Raw genomic sequence first — 17,076 nt, 5'->3', positions numbered from 1 at the left:
TTGACTGGTGGCTGCTCCCAGATCAGCTCTCTCCGCTATTCCGATTCTGTAACACACAGCTCAAGGCAGAAATATCTGACTCTGAGTCGGCTCATACTTAAACAGTTTTATGCCGTTCTATGGCGAGAGGGCCCCCTGCCGTGCCGCCGCTCAAACTACAATGCAGATAGTATTAGATTAGCCTAGCAGCGTGTAAAGCGTACAGTATCGGTAAATTGTAAAATTGTCAGTGTTTTACTGAGGAGTAATACTCTTGTTGACTGCTTGATTCTGCAGTATGGCGTCCGTTCTAGGGGTAACAGACTGACATGCCGTCTTAATTTTGTCATGAACGGACAGCGATAGGACTATCCACCTGGATTACTATTTAGCAAAGAGAAGAAAGGCGGGACTCGGCGGTGGAAGAATTTGAGGCTCGCAAACCCGCACAACAACTATTGTCAAGATAACCAGCATGTCAAATTACACTTCCGGGTAGTACTTTTAAAGAATAAAAGTCGACTTGTACAATAAACGTTACACGAACCACACACCATCTGACTTTGTTGTAAAACAAAATATGTTCGTGTTGTGTGCAGGAAACAATTCAGACTAAATTCTATATTTCTACTTTGACAAAGGGTCCATAACTGCAGAAAAAAGGACATCAAGGTATGTACTGTACAGCCAAAGTGGAATTTTAAGGGTAAAATTGCTGACCTAGGAAGAAAATAATTATGTTGTTCAGTTACCCATTGATACAAAAAAAAAAAAAAATGAAAATGAAATAGGATAGAATGTAAAATGGAGTGCATTTTAATCTTACATATAATTATTTATATAATTTTTTCATGATCTTTTGATTGAGCCATTATGTTCACATTAATGTATATTAATTTCAGGCGCTCTTTATGATTTTTTTTTAATTTATGAGTCTTTCCTTGACAGTTGCGTTTGTACATTCAAAGTATTTGAATTAAGTATTAGAGACAAGTAAAAAACTGTTTGTTAGAACAGTATTACAAAAAGATGCTGACGGTATGCAAGCACACAGTATGCGTTTCAAAAAAAAAAACCTGACTAACATTAGAAACAGATCGAATAAATGTCAGGAAAAAGAAACCGTTATTTAACATATTGAATGCATTCTTTCTCTCGGTCTATGTAAAACGTTTGTTTTATTTTGAAAACTACCCTGCCTCACTTCCGTTTCCACTCCATCCCAGCACAGCTCACTTGACGCAGCAGCGAACCAAACGGAGGCAGAGTGGATCAATTTGGAGCTACGGCGGTTGATCGGGATTATGCGGCGACACTGATTACTGCATCGGTAAGTATCTGCGGGCTCTGACACTACCGAGGGAGCCGTTTACCGGGCCGGTATTCTGCTTTCACATTTTACCGCAAACCAGCTAGCCTAGCGCCAGTGTTTTCTCCCCCTCACAGACCTCCCCTCTCCCTTTGTTCGCTTGCGCCTTTTTTTTTTTTGCTCCGATGCGGGTTTTGTAAATACTGGCGCAATATGGCTGCCGTCTGATGAGGGGTTTGACCAATTATGTCTCCACTTATGCTAATACTACAGCGTGTTATCAGAAGGGCTGTTTATGTGATCGTCAGGTAATTAAGGGAGGGTAAAGTGTGACCTCTGCCTGCTCATCTTCATCCTCATCATCATCCAAAACAAGTAGCAACTCATCACTACACCAGAGGTAGTTAGAGTAGCATCACTTACAGCCTGATGTTATGGTATTGGAGGCTGCCCTGTAAAATGTGTATGGAGGAAATGCCTCTACTGAACAATGAAATGCAGGAGAAGCAAGACAGTGAGCTGCAGGTGTGTGTCAGTTAAACTCAGATGAGGTCACTTTGGAGAGCTTTAATTTGGATGGTATTAACAAATATGAATGAGTTAGTGTCTTTGTTTACAGCTTTAAAGCTTTAATTAAAGACTTTTTGTATTATTTATACTGGCTGATAACTTATTTTGATTACCAATACATATATTAATGATAATATCACAATACAACCATACCACAGCACTTGATAAACTGCTGGATAATATTACTTGAATACCTGAAAATAGAAAAAAAATGCACCTGAAAGATAAAAAGCGGGATCAGTGTCAGAAAACATTAATATTAGTATGTAGTTTCGTCTGTACAGCCACTGTAGCGCAATCAAGGATTACGAAATACTACTATATTGATAATTTGACCAGCCCCTTCTATTCATCAAGATGCTGCTCGCCTGGTAACACTGAAAACACTTTATACACTGATCGGTTTTGTAATTACCTTTGTAGGCAACATTTTCTGGCTCTATTTTCATCATGTCATTAACATCAAATCTACAAACAGCATGTTACAATTCAAAATGATATTGTACAGCATAATACTTTACCTGCTACAGTGCCCACAATAGCAGTATGACCAATTGCATGACAACTCATTAACTATACATGTAAGTATGTCATTATTGGAAGATTACAAGATGCTCAGGTCAAGTACGAGGTCAGTGACCCAAGTACCACTATGACGAGTTGCCATGTGGTGAGTAAAATTTGGAATTAACCGCCCGGGCATTGCATTACCGAATACTATTAAAGATATTGCTTTATGATTATTTATTTCTAGTTTGTCAAAGGCATTTCATAACATTTCACAAAAATATGTTTTCAAAGGACAGTTTGTAGTCTGCTGATTCCGGATCGTTTAAGTGATCATAAAGGAGGAAATAGGGGTTACCTGGCTGTGCATTGACTTCTATGAATTCCCGTACCCCCTTCTGACAGGATTTGCGATATGTGTTTCAATTTGATGTCTCCAGATTGCTGAATTCATGTTTAACAGCTGCCACAAATAAAGCCATAACATCCATCATCAGAAGACGACACAGCTTCACTCTGAATGATTGGACACTTCAGGTTGTGAAATATGGCAGAAAGCTTTTTTATGTCACATCACATCTGCATAACGAGACATGTCAGAGCACTTCCTGTCACACAAAATGAAAAGCTTATAGCAGCCAGCAGCCTCATGAAAAGGCTTTAATCTATTTACATTTTGAGTAGTTCCCTCAGCAGTTTCAAAAAGGCCCTGCTGCAAGTTTTGGGATCCTTGTTTGTGACTTCTTCCTTCAGATTTCCTTCTTGAGTAGTGTACAGTTTCAGATGATGATCTGGGTTCTGATGTTCCTGACAGCGTCTTGTTGTGACTGTGGATCATGTGACAGGTCTGTGGCAGTAATTACATGCTTTGGTCTCTGTGTAAACTGGCTTTAAAGCCCAGCGCACATAATGGATGTGACTCCTGGAACACAAAGAGTTGTTCTGTTAAGGAATAATATTGATGTAAAAATGAATTTGTGAAAGGACTGAATAATTCATAGAGTATATTAATGGTTTTTCTTCAGACTAAAAATGGCCCAAAGTCATTTCCTTTTTCTGATATGGGATTTTTGACAGATTACAGGTATGGTGGATTTCTTAGCTGGACCAATGTGTCAAGGAAGGTTCTTTAAAAAGCATCTTCTCATTTCAGCTAAGTGATAAATGTAAAGCCAGACTATGACCAGAGTTATCCATGAAAAGACACTTCCCTCAAGAACAAGTCTAGATTATTCTCAATACATGTGGAGACCCAACAGATCCTTGATGACCAAGCTTTGGCTGCAGCAGAAGAAGAAAAGCTTCTTTTTACAGGTAGACACCAGTGACTGTGTGGAACACTGTACCTCACCTCAGCTCATTACGAGATGTGAAGCCAAATGATCACCTCACTGCACACTGAGCTGGTGGAGCCAAGGGTTTTTTCCTGGGCAATAGAGCTATGAAACTATAAAAGAATTAACTCAACCAGAATTTGGCAAAGCTAAACAGAAACCCATCTGCTGTTATTCCACAAAAATGAAGCTTTGGTTAATGTGTTAAAACTGAGGTCTCTATGCAAATAGTGAACAGAAGATGAGCTTTTAGATATAGCCTCCAAATGTGAACTCACTTCCCGCCTTTGTTCACAATCTGACTCACAGCTGATAAAAACAACAAAAACAAAGTTCTGACAAGAAAGCCTGTTAGCATAAATTGCTTGTTGCTCCAAAGGGGTCCCCAAAAGTTTGTCATTGCCTGTGAAGACTATGTGTGTTGTCAAAAAACTTGCAATTTAATGGGTTGGTAAAAATTGGTTGGTTCACTTGGGACTAGGGATGGGAATCAAAAACTGGTTCCTGTTTAGAATCAATAAGAAATGTTTCAATCCGTCGTTAGCCTTTGTGCTCAACGATTCCCTTATCAATTCTTTACATTGTGCCGGAGCTGCCAGTCCTTACGTCGACTAGTCTGCTGCAGCTATCTTAGCTTAGCAGTTAGATGACGTTTCCTAAGAAAACTCTGATTCAGGATTTTTAGCTTTAAGTTTTACTGAAGAACTGACTTCATAAAAAATGTACATTACCCTCTCTCAGGAGATTCATATTCAGTACATTCAAAATGGTGTAAATCACCTTATTGACCAAAATAACAAAATAGCGCAAGCCTGATGCTAACGTATCTGAGAAACTGCATTGATATGCTAGCAGTTAGCATACATCAGTATAATTTCAGCTTCAGAATAGAATTTCAACTTTCATCACAGAAACATATCACATCAACTCTTTGTAAAAAAAAAAAAAATACTGAGAATTTCAAATGTCAAAAGCTAACAGGCAATTGAAAAGCTCATGGCTGACTTCATAATTACGGAAAGCTTCCAAACAACTTAAACCATTGCTGTAACCACTTTGAGACACTAGGTGGCCTATTTGAATTATTAATATATTACAACACAGTACACCAACGTCACATTGTGTGCAATTTTTACCTGTTTCTGTATAATTATGCCCAGAATTATCCAGACTCAGGGACCAGTTACATTTTATTCACTTACATTATAAACTCAATTAAATGTTGTTGACACATAAAAACATGTAAAGCTACTTTTTTTACCAAGAAAATTCACAACAGGAATCGATAAGGGGATCGATAAAGAATTGGTATTGACAAAATCTAATCAATTCCCATCCCTACTTGGGACTCTATGATACATGTGCTGTGTGCCCATGTGCTGGGCATCTTTTGTCTGACAAAACATCATTTTATAAATTTATGAGAGGTTCAGGTAGAGTCTGATACTGCAGAAGTGCTCAAAACTGCAGTTCTTTGAGATTCTATTTAAGGCTGCCTGCTGAAAGACTGGAAACTGCATACACACCAAAATAAAGATTCTTACGGTGTTAAAAACATATATGGTAGCAAAAAAAAAACAGTTTGGGCCTGAATAGCTCATTTCTCAATCGACACAAACTGTGTATTATTTTTAGACAAGTCAGCTTTGCCCTTTTATGAGCAAAACTTTTATTTCATTTTATTAAAAGTTTTGCTCTTTGCCTCATCTATCTCAAACAAAGCTAGATTGAGTTCAGCTTTTCCGATATGGCCCTGTGGACGACAAGCTTCAAAACTAATGGGTTACATCATGATGACTTGCCATATATTAAACAGGGTAGACACTGGATTTCTGATGTTTTACAGCTCTAATAATAAGAAATCAGTGATAATATTTCAAGCTTTAGCCCCTGCTTACAAATAAAGCTCAACTAACTCGTGTTACTGTGCAGTATAAGTAAGTCTGACACAGTTTTGTCCTTGTAGTCTTGTGACTGCTCACAGCAGCAGCATCTATACATCTTGGGTCGTCTAACGATCAGTTTTCTCTGTCCTGAGCTTTAATCCCTCACATCAGATCTGTACCTCCTGCTGGCTCCCCGGCCTTAATCTTCCCCCGTGTCCCCCTCAGTTTGGTTGATCCCGGCCTGATCCTGGTCTGATCAGAGCCTGTGCGGCTGTTGGGTTGTGTGTTACTGCAACGCTGCATGTGTGTCAGGCTGTGTGGTTCAGTGGTTTGTGTTGCAGTTGTGCTCATTTTCTTGCAGCATGCAGCAGTGGCAAAAATCCCCCATGTTTATCGCTGCTTTTTATCAACAAGATGCCGTTATCCGCAGAACAACAGCAGGAGTGTGTTTCGGAGGGAAATCATCCTGTTAATGTTGTTTGTGTTGTTTCCCAGCAGTGTTTGTGCGTGTGTGACCTTGTCAGACAGAATATGTTTCTGGTTATCTGGAATTTTATTCCTCCCTGCCGCTGCTGCTGCTGATAAAGTTTATCCTGGTTCTGCTTTTGGTTTTTCTGGTTGGTTTCTTCTGTTGCTTTTAAAAATGTGAAATACCATTTTTACACGACTCAGAGCTCTGCAGACGAGAGCTGATGAAGCTTTTATCAGCTTCTGTCAGCATGAGTCCCTCTTGTATAAAAAACTATAAATAAGAAATTAAAATCAAGTGAGAAATGAGATCCAGCTGTAATATTTCAGACTCTTGTACAGCTGTCTTCACTAAGCCACAGCTGCAGATATTCAACTGATACACCATTCATCATTCTAGGGGAAGTAGTTTCATCCTTTGCAAGATTTTCTCTGCAAAAAACGCTGAAAAATTCACTGCTCTCAGCTGGAGGCTTGACCTATGACCCTGTGACCTGTGGTTGCAGCGGAGGGCAGGACATCTTTGTAAAACAGTAATCTTGTTAGTCACAGAGCTCAACGGAGGAAAAGATTAAAATTTATCCAGGTGCTGCCTCAGACCTCTTTAATGTCCCCTTCTTTGAAAAGAAACCTGATACACAAACTTGGATCAAACGTTAAACGTGTTGGAAAAGAGGTGAGTTGTATGACATACATCTAAGTGTCACTCCTACTCTGCTTTCCCATACTGCCTTGCAGGGTACCTCTAACTGGGTGCTCAGTATCTTCCCACGCTGCTATCCTGACAGAGCTACTTTTTCTACGCTGCCTTACAGGGTACCTTTAACCGTGCACTAAGTCATGTTCCCACACTGTTATCCTGACAGGGTACATTTTCGCACTGCCTTACAGGGTACTTTTTACTGTTCACCTCAGTTAGTTTCCCATACTGCGATCCTGACAGGGTACCTCACAGATAGTTTGTCACTCTCAAATGATGTCTTTGTTCTAAATTCCTCAAATACTTAAACTACTTCTTATTGGAAATGTGACGCTATCAATCTGACCAAAATACACTAAAATTATTAATCTGACTCCAATCTCATCTCACCTCTTTCCGCGCAGTTCGTTGATGGGGAAGGATCAGGAGGCGTCCTGGTTCTCAGTTGAACACAAATTTATTAACAATATGTCAAGAATATGCATTTACAGAGATCTCTGGTGCAGCCTCATTTCCCTGTTCCCTACATGTTGCAGAGACAGTTCATGAGACTGACCCCGACTCTCTCTCTCAGCACCAATATATAGTCACTAACAGAGTTTTTCTAAAGAATGTAGGTTGAGTCATCTTCTTATTGGCTCTCCAGGTGTTGTCCCCCTCTGATTGGCTGCTGGCCGTCTTCTGGCTCTGTCTGTGACTGGCATTCATCAAGTGGGTGATCAGCCCCCCTTCACTTATCTGTAGAGAAACTGTTAGACACACAAATCTCGCTTCCTTCCTTCCTTTAATTGTTTACCTTCCTCACTTTGACTGAAACACCTCAACTCTTAAAAAGTAATGCTGACTTGCGTTATTCGTGTTACACAGTTACTTCTTTTTATTATTGGGTATAAACATTAACTTCACTTGTGGTCACTCTACAGTCTGGGTGCTCCATAAAATCCCAGGAATCCCCAGCCCCCCTCAAGTGTCCTGCAATTCATACCAACAACAATGAGCACATGTGTACAACCAAGTTAGTAAAAGCACATCTGTATAGTATTGTTAATAAAAACATGTCTACATGGGCTAAATATTCTTTCAACGTCACTGATTGGTTTTAAGTGCAGTCATGAGGAATGAATGAAAAGATGGCCGACTTCTGACTTGTGAAAAGAAACCATTCACTGATAATTAACTCATTAGGAGAATCATGAATGGTCTCATACACAGAATTTGACCTGGATTGTGTACAGTGGACCTCTTAGAAAACCCTCAGTTGAAGAGCTGGTGTCTGTGCCTGGTTTTTTATGGAGACCAGGATATTACAAGAAATGTTTTGTTGTTGTTCTGACTTTTAGTGAATTCTGGTCTTGAATTAATTTTCCTAGTTTAAAAAAGATTGTGCTTTTTATTTATTTCTGATGATATTTTGTTACCCACTTTTTACTCTCTTTGCAGTATTTTCATGTTTGGCTTTATTAAGCCCCAAAAATGGCTGCCTTGTGAGTAATAGATAAACTCAGGGGAGATTAAAAAAAGCCTTGGAGATTAAAAAATAAATAAATGAAATGAAATAAATAAACTTTGATAGTCAAGCCTTTTAAGGTTCTGCTGTCACTAGTCTTCACCATGCTTCCATTAGAGGGCTTTAGTCAGTACACAGTATTAGCAGAGCAATTTACACAACTTTTACAATAATCATGTCATGACACTTAACTATTATGACATAGTTTGTATCACAGTATAGTTTAAAAAGTAGTTTTATGACATGATATTATATTACAGTTAGAAGGAAAAACTGATTCATAACACAAGCCATTGCACAAATAAACATGACACATGATGATACTTGGGTCACGATACGATAATATCACAATATCGAAATGTTGTGATATGTTGCGCTTGTCTACACAGTTTTTGTTTGAAAAACTTTTTTATTTTATTGTGTTTGAAATAATAAAAAAGTCAGATGAAGTGTGTATACACTTAAAATCTAAAAGTAAAATAAAAATCTAATATTGCACGAAACGTGACTGATTATTATTTTGTCAGTCTACTACACTGTTAAAAATTGAATTAAAATTATTTTTAACTAACTGACCCAAGAAAAGAGGGACAACATTGACATTTGCTACTTCAAAACCCACATCATCAAGTTAAGGAGTAAAATATTTTAAATATAATTTGAGATTATATTTATTGTACAGTTTAGTAGTAGTAGCTCTTTGGCGCCAGCTACCGCAGTGGAGGTGCGGTAGACTTATTGTAATTCCAACTCACCTAAAAAATGAATTTTTATTTTAACAAAGATATTGGTATTGGGTGTGGAAACATCAATATTTTATTATAGGTCAAAGTATCGCGATATATTGCTGTACCAATGTTTTTTACACTTCTAATATCCGAATGTGACTGTGTTTTTGTGATATTTGCCTGCCTGCAAAGCAAGTTTCCCTCAGGGGACAATAAAGTTGACATTGTAAGTTTGATCAGGATCCAACATTAGGACTCTTTATATTATGAGGATACAATAAATCATGATTCTAAATTATCACAAGCAGATACTATCATGATACAGTGTCATCAGGTAACAATATGTTTGTGATACTATTTCCCAATGTGATGTTATCACAATATAATATCCTACACTGGTGCTTTGTGGTATTACAATATTATTATGCTACTATGTTGTAAGACACACAAAACACTAGTACACAACACATTCTCGCAATATTCTGATACTGTTATCACAATGTGATATTATACCAACAGTATGACTTACCAGGTTTTAACAGTTTGTCCAGTCGTGACAATGTGGGTTTCAGTCCTTAATAACAGGAAATTAAAAACAAAATAAGTGAACTGTGGTCATTTTTTTTGTACAGTTGTGCATTGATGATGTTTGTTTTTTGTTTTTTTTTCCAGGTTGAACACTCTGTTTCTTCATCCAGTCCATCAGCTGAGACGTCACCTCCGTTCGCAGGTCTTAGTCTGTCCCCAGCCTGTATGCAGTCTGCCCAGGGCCCAGCCTAATTCCTGGTGCTCCTTTCCCATCACCTCCTCCTCCCTCCTTTCCCTACCCTCCTCCCCCCTGCCCCTCCCTCCATCCTCACCCCCCCTCTTCAACCCGGGTCTAGTGCTGCACACATCCACTCCCAGGATTTAACCCAGACCAGCAGCCTGGCTGGCTGCCCCCCTCAGGTGGATGAATGAAGACCCCATTCAAGAGCCCAGCGGCCCCGCGGCCCAGAGCAGACGGGGGTGAGTCACTCACAAATGAAATGAAACGGATGAAGATGAAGCATGCTGAGAGTATATCTAGATCCACTGAGTCAAAATGAAATATTCCCCTGACTCACTGAGCTCTGATGTCAGATAGTCCTTGAACACACCTTCTCTGACAGTGATTAATGCCGGATGTTTGTGTTTCAGGACATTCAGGCGTTTCTGCAAACATGATGAAGAAAAAGAACACACACAAGTAAGTCTGATGGATGTGTGCTGATGAAAGGGAAACCAGAAATCAAGTGTTTATAAACCTTTCTATAAAATGTTTTCGGATCTAACAGGACATGACAATTTAAAGCAACTTCACTCATTTTAACAGCTGCGATAAAGAAAACAGGCTGTAAAGGCTCCAGTATCGCCTCTGGTATCAAGTATATCCAATCAGAGTGCTTATTTACGGCTTCAGCCGGCTCAGATTATTTGAAATGTCTGACACCATTACAGAAAAAACCCCTGCAGAAACATTTACACCTTTTTGTGAGAGAGACATTCTTTTCAACACCTGAGACATCAATCTGTCAGCTGTTACATCACTCTCCTCAAAGCCACCAGACTACATCGACAAAAACAGCAATTTCACTCCCTGACGGGTAAAAGAACTGGAGGTGCAGCGCTGACTTGATTCGCTCATTTTTGTAGCTTCTGGTTGACAATGCCTTGTCAATACCTGATCCAGACTTCACTAAGCGCATGTAACACATTTGAACACTCAAAAAGCAACCTATCCAGGCTGTGGTCAACCACAAATTCTCATGTTTCACACAACAAAATGATCAATGTGTCAGTGGAGATTTGGTGTCATGGCAGAGATGGATGTGTCTGCTTTTTTTAAACATTTTACTTATATTCATTTTTTTGTGATAAAAGGGGAGTAAATGAAAACATAAAATCAGAACTGGAGAATTTTTTTTTTTTTTATCCTTACCTTTATGTGCCTTTCTCACTAACATCGTCTTCTGTCATTTCCCACAAGGAAACAGAAGACCAGTGTTGGTCCCAGTAAGACTCTTGCCCAGCCCAGAAGGAACATAGTGGGCTGCAGGATCCAGCACATCTGGAAGGAGGGCAGTAAGTTGGATTTGGATGTGTTTTTAAGGCTTGATGTCAACAGTTTAAAGCCACTACAGACAAAAGATAACCTCTATTTGTTTTGTGGTTCAGCTAACTAAACTGGTTTTGTTGTTTATTTTACTCAGGTAAGTCGTCCCAGTGGAAAGGGACAGTCTTGGACCAGGTCCCTGTTAACCCCTCACTCTACCTGATCAAATATGACGGCTTTGATTGCATCTATGGTCTGGAGCTGTACAGCGATGAGCGGGTGGTGGGGTTGGAGGTTCTGCCTGACAGAGTGGGTAAGGCAACAAAAACCTTCCTTCACATAATAATAATGATAATAATAACAATACATTTATAAAGCGCTGTTCCTGACACTCAAAGAGACTTTACAATAGATAAAAAACATCATTTAAAACATCACACTTTAACGAACACTAACAAATCAAGGTTTGTAGTAAGTTGAGGTGCATGTTGGGATGTCAGCTGTAGTAAATGTCTATTTATTTAACCTTTATTTAATCAGGTTGGTCCCTTTGAGATTAAAAACCTCTTTTCAAGGGAGACCTAGCCAAGACAGGTAGCAGCAAAAACACAAAGCTACTGACAGGAAACACAACAAGAGACAAAGCACAGTCAATAAAACACAATATAATGAATTAACATCACGTTAAGGAAACAACTGTTAAAAACAACCAAGCTAAAACACTGGCATCTTATAGAACCAGCCTCCATGTCCTTTCATCCGTCTAAATTACTAAAAAAAAAAGCAAAACTGTACCCTTATAATTGATGAGTCCTCTAACTTTTCTTTGTTTGGGGCAGCCCCGGCCCGTGTGAGCGACTCAATGCTAGCAGAGACGATGATCGGGAAAGCGGTGGAGCACATGTTTGAGACAGAAGACGGGCCAAAGGAGGAGTGGAGGGGGATGGTTTTGGCTCGAGCTCCCATCATGACCTCATGGTTCTACATCACCTATGAGAAGGACCCAGTGCTCTACATGTACCAGCTGCTGGACGACTACAAGGAGGGAGACCTCCGCATCATGCCCGACTCCAGTGAGTGAAAAACAGGCTGGAACTTCCTGTGCTTCAGTTTAGTTTCTTAACTCGAAACACTCTTACTTTTTTGTCTGCATAAGTTTATTTTTAAACATCTCCCTTTCTGTTTGTGTCTCTGTAGACGACAGTGTGACGACGGAGCGGGAGCCCGGCGAGGTGGTGGACAGTCTGGTGGGTAAACAGGTGGAGTACGCCAAGGAGGACGGCGGGAAGCGGTCGGGAATGGTCATCCACCAGGTGGAGGCCAAGCCATCTGTTTACTTCATCAAGTTTGATGACGACTTCCACATCTACGTCTACGATCTGGTCAAGACCTCTTAAGACCTGAAAAACCAGGCCCCAAAAAGACTTACTGAGACCTGCCTAGACCCAGTGAAACCCACTACAGCCCCCAAGTCCCCACCAGTAAAGAAACCTACAGCTAAAGTATCCAGACTCTACAAGATCTATGTTGAAGTCTAAGATAGTCACTGTTTTGTTCATGAAACGCCTCACGAACTCAGATCCTCCAGCTACAAGTCTGCAGAAGACTCCGTGAGGTGTTTCAGATCGTTTTACATTCATTGATTTTGTCCAGATTTCTTCACCTGGCGCCTGCTGAAACTGTTTCAAACAACATAGAAGAAGACCAAGACCTGGGATGTTTGGAATATCTTAAACCTGCGTTTAATTTTACAGTATTTGTGGGGGAAACGCACCAAAACCAATTGAGGAAGAATCTGGTTTAGTTTGTAAAGTCAGAGTTGTCCAGAGATCTACGAGGACACAATCCTGACACCCCTCCTGGACCAAACTCAAAGGACTCCGAAGCTCTCCCCCCTTTTCCTGAAACCCTGACAGACCGATACAGACCTCAGTTTTCAGAGGAGGGAGATGAACACGTCTGAGTCTGCTGGGTTAATGAAGGGATGGGACTTCTGGACTACATTAGTGGACACAAAGAAGAAACTCTTATCCAATCAGAGAGCCTCTTCCTGACCACGCCTCCTTTAAAGCCAGAGGGAAACAGCAGAAAAACCAGAGAACACAGACTCTTTTCTGTTTTCAATTCTTTTATCATTTGTCCTTCTCATTTTGACGTTAATTCCTATATTACCCAGAATGACTTCAGGCTGAGCTGTTTTGCTGCATCAGTTACACTTGAAGGGCCCGGTAGCATTGTTAGCTTTCCCAGTAACACCAGTGAGCTGCGAGCCACATGTAGCGCTTGTGGCTGTAGCTCAGGTTCAGTGTGAGCAGCAGAGTTAAACATGCTGACAAACTCTTTTTTTATCTTGAATTAAAACAGATGATTGGGATGATTTTTTTTTTATTTGTGCCAAAAATGTTCAAAAACTGTTTAAGATGTTTGATAAACCAGTTGAAAAATTGTCCCATCAATGAAAGATTTTCAAACACTTTTAATGGGCAAGAAATGGTAAAGGTCAATGCTGCTGCTCACTCTTCTCTTACTTTTATATCAGCGTTTTGTATAGTTTCTCTCTGCCTTTTTGTTTCTACCAGCTGACACACAGGTCGCCTTGTTTATTATCCAGCCCACCTCTTCTTGTTCTGTGGATACTGTTTATATTCTGGTTAGCTGTCAAAAACTGCTGTTTGCTGCTTTAAAAAAAAACATTCAAGTTCACTTACGATTTAATCCTGAATCAGTTTGATGGGTGTATGTGATTCATTTTGTTCTTAAACTGTTTGCTGAATGACAAATCTCTGCATTCCTTTGTGAAAATGATACTTTCTCACAACGGATTAGGGTTTACCTTCCTGACAACACCCTCCTCTTCCCTCTTTCCTTTTTAACAGGGTGGGTTCACAAGACTTTGTCATAACAATTCACCTTCACACTTCTTAACTTCTCGAATATGTAGCTCCACCCACTACTGTAGGCATCGTTACCATTAGCATAAACAGCCATGTTGCCTGATCCACATCTCATGTGCCTGAAGGGACTCGGAAATCTTGCACACAATGTTTGTCATGGAGTCAAAATTCTCAAACCAGATGAAATCTCATTCTGGATCTGCACCGTCTCAAATCTAGAAACATCCTGGTGTTGAGTCTGTGTCATTAGCACTGGAATTTAATTAAATCTTTTACGTGATTAGAATTCATACACTTTTTTAGAACATGAATACCTAGAAAGAGAACATGTTCTGTTAATACCATAAAATGCCATGATACCCTCATTTACAGATTCCCCAGGGTCTCAGCCTGTGGTGTTGATTTCTAGACATTTAGTTCAGATTCTGGAGGATTTATGTTCCTGCATCCTTTCTAGAATAGCCAGAAGCCTCCTATTTTCACTAACAGAAACCATTTTGAAAAGTTCCCTGGTACATTTTTCTTTGAAAGAACCGCTCAAGTACTGAAATGAGAGCAAAAAACTTGTGCAAAATATCCTCATTGTTAAACCCCTGTTTGCTCTAGAATCACTTTAATTTTCTAAAATGACCATTTTTGCATGAAACAACGCTCGGAGAAGAACTCATTTTCTTTATTGACAACACACTACTTCAGGTTACACTTCACGTTTCCAGAGCACACAACATCTGGTTTCTAAACATTTGTTCTTATTCTAGAATCTAGTATTCGTTTACCTCATGTCTTCTCATCTTTGATTAAGATTATTAACAAGACTAACACTTTATCTCTGGACCCTCACGTTTTCATTCTAGAACACACCCTGTTGTTGAGGGAACAGCCTTAGTGGAGCATTCCAGAACATGTCAAGTAAAATTACTTACAGTTCCAGAATTAATCAGACGTTACTGTCCAAGAATCAGTTTTAAGTTCTAGAATGCATTAAATCAGAAGTGTTTGAATGGTTGTTTTACACAAAGCTTTTAGCTGTCAGAAGGGCATGTTGGCTTTCTTTATTAACTGGAGCAGTCAACAACAGCTGTGATATTTTTGCTCTTAGTCCAGAGACCGGATCATAGAGTCTAGCATTTTCAACTAATTTTCCAAAATAAATTTTCATCTCTGCTCTAGATGTACTTGTTCCCAGTCTGTGGTTGATTTTTCTCCTTTCCTCATTATTTTGGATTAAATCTGCATTAAAAAAGTTCACAAATACTTCTGAATTCTACAACCTGTACATTCAGGTCTTTTCTAGAGTTCGCTCTTAAAGATACACAAATAAAACCCCAGAGAGCAGAACATTCTAGAACATTTTTTAAAAATCTTTGATTCAAGAGTCTGTTTGGTTGGTACGTACGTACACACTCTCTTTTGAAAGTCGATGCCACAGAGGACACTTGTGCTGACATTGTGATCTCTACATTCTAAATTCATTTTCTAGACATTGCAACAGTCCTTTCTAGAATAACCCAGGATCAAAATTGTTAAAGCTCTGAGGTCTGAAATCTTCACAATCTGTCTTTGAGTTGGTTTTGTCTTCTCCAGACTTCTGTTGTTGTATTAAAAACAGTTTCAGTCCACAATTGGAAAGCGTTTCTTATTCTAGGTTGAATTACCAGTCCAAATTGCTCACCTCACTGTCATCAAGGCAACATGTTTAAAATCAGCTGATAGTGATTTATAAACTTCATCATAGACCTGGATCTTATGAGAGTGTTTCCCATAATGCATCTGGCTCCAGGGTTTTTGAACCGTGGGTAGAGTCCTGGATGCTTGTGTGGGGGGAATAGAACCTGTGTCTGGGTGGATCCTCAGCCTTGGTGACTTGGAAATCAGTTGTTGTCAATCAGGAGCTGACATGCAGTTGGTATTTTACAGAAAAACACCAATCTGTGTTTGTGTGTAAGAGAAAGAAAGTGTGCGTGTGAGTGTGTGCGCTTGTGTGCGTGTGTGTGTGTGCTGTTGATCAGCCCCTGTTCAGAGCAGTGTTGTTTTTGCATGCCTATATTCTAGCTCAGTGTAAATTGATGTGAGTTGCATGTCAGTAGTTTTGAGTTGTTCGGCTGACTTCTGTCTGTTGTGGCTTTGGGTGCCTTTTATGTTTCTTTTCTTTTCTTTTTTAGTTTTCTTTCCCTGTTATTTTGTATTGTGTGTCCCAGAGGCTTATGTGTGTTTTTTGGAGGGGTTATTAAGCAAAAAGAATAGAAAATGAAGAATATTCTCCTAAAAACAAATCTGACAGCAGTTATTATCAGGATAAATGATGGCAGGTGTGAAGTCTGTTTTTGGGTGGATTGTCCCTTTAAAGAGTGCCAACTACAGATGCCAGTGTTGTATAGCAGTGAGAAGCTCACACTGTTTACTGAAATAAACCATTTCTCTGTTTTTTCACTTCTGGCTCCATCTGTTATTTCTGGACTTTGGCTGTGCATTTTTATATCAAGGTGTCTTTCCATTGTTTACACAAATTAATGTCACTGAAACATAGAAATAAAACAGTTATCAGTGAAAGAGATATGAGGAAATAGCAAATAAAGATAATGTAAACAAAGCAACCATCACAGTATCATCTTAAATCATTCATTGTGTTTATCAACCCACAAAGTAGTAGAGTTGAACAAAAAAATTACTGATAACATAACATAACATAAACTTCAACTTTCATATCAAAGTTTGTTGCATGTATTATTCAATAACAGCCAACTAACACCACGGTTACAGTTAATGGCTTTTATGGACAACGTAGTATTCTTAATAGTTTACAATATTTTTAACTTTTCTGATTCTTAAAATCAAATCAGAAATTTCAGAGGACAGACACAAAATTGCTTTAATGTTTTTTCCAACCCCTCAACCCCTGCAGAAGAATTGTGAAAAGTGTGCATGGTGTACAAGGTTGTAGAATGTGATTCTTAACTGTTAAAAATCAATACTTTCAGTCCCATTAACATCATTTTAAACAGGAAATGAAGATAAAGTTTCTTTTGTAAAGCTAGAACAGGTCTGTCATCCTCATAACTATTTAAAAAACTGCAGTAAAACAATGGGGCAGTTAGTAACTGCATTAACTCAAAGTATTCA

At 39.2% G+C, this 17,076-nt stretch overlaps 1 protein-coding gene across 1 annotated transcript; it reads left to right on the top strand.

The window, feature by feature from the left end:
• Positions 1 to 1,205: 1,205 nt before the first annotated feature.
• On the top strand, positions 1,206 to 16,386 carry spinb (spindlin b). The gene is made up of 7 exons (XM_074670525.1): positions 1,206 to 1,309; positions 9,661 to 9,996; positions 10,168 to 10,216; positions 10,997 to 11,091; positions 11,220 to 11,375; positions 11,902 to 12,135; positions 12,260 to 16,386. Exons 2-7 carry the CDS (start codon positions 9,945 to 9,947, stop codon positions 12,457 to 12,459), a joined length of 786 nt encoding a protein of 261 aa, XP_074526626.1. The 5' UTR covers positions 1,206 to 1,309; positions 9,661 to 9,944; the 3' UTR covers positions 12,460 to 16,386.
• The last annotated feature ends 690 nt before the right edge of the window (positions 16,387 to 17,076 follow it).

The sequence above is a fragment of the Halichoeres trimaculatus genome, unplaced genomic scaffold, assembly GCF_033239565.1.
Source record: "Halichoeres trimaculatus isolate MK-OKI-2021-1 unplaced genomic scaffold, fHalTri1.1 fHalTri1_scaffold_5, whole genome shotgun sequence".
In the NCBI taxonomy this organism is placed as follows: Eukaryota; Metazoa; Chordata; class Actinopteri; order Labriformes; family Labridae; genus Halichoeres; species Halichoeres trimaculatus.
The sequence above is the reverse complement of the archived record's forward strand: the minus strand, read 5'-3'. Positions and strand labels throughout refer to the sequence as shown.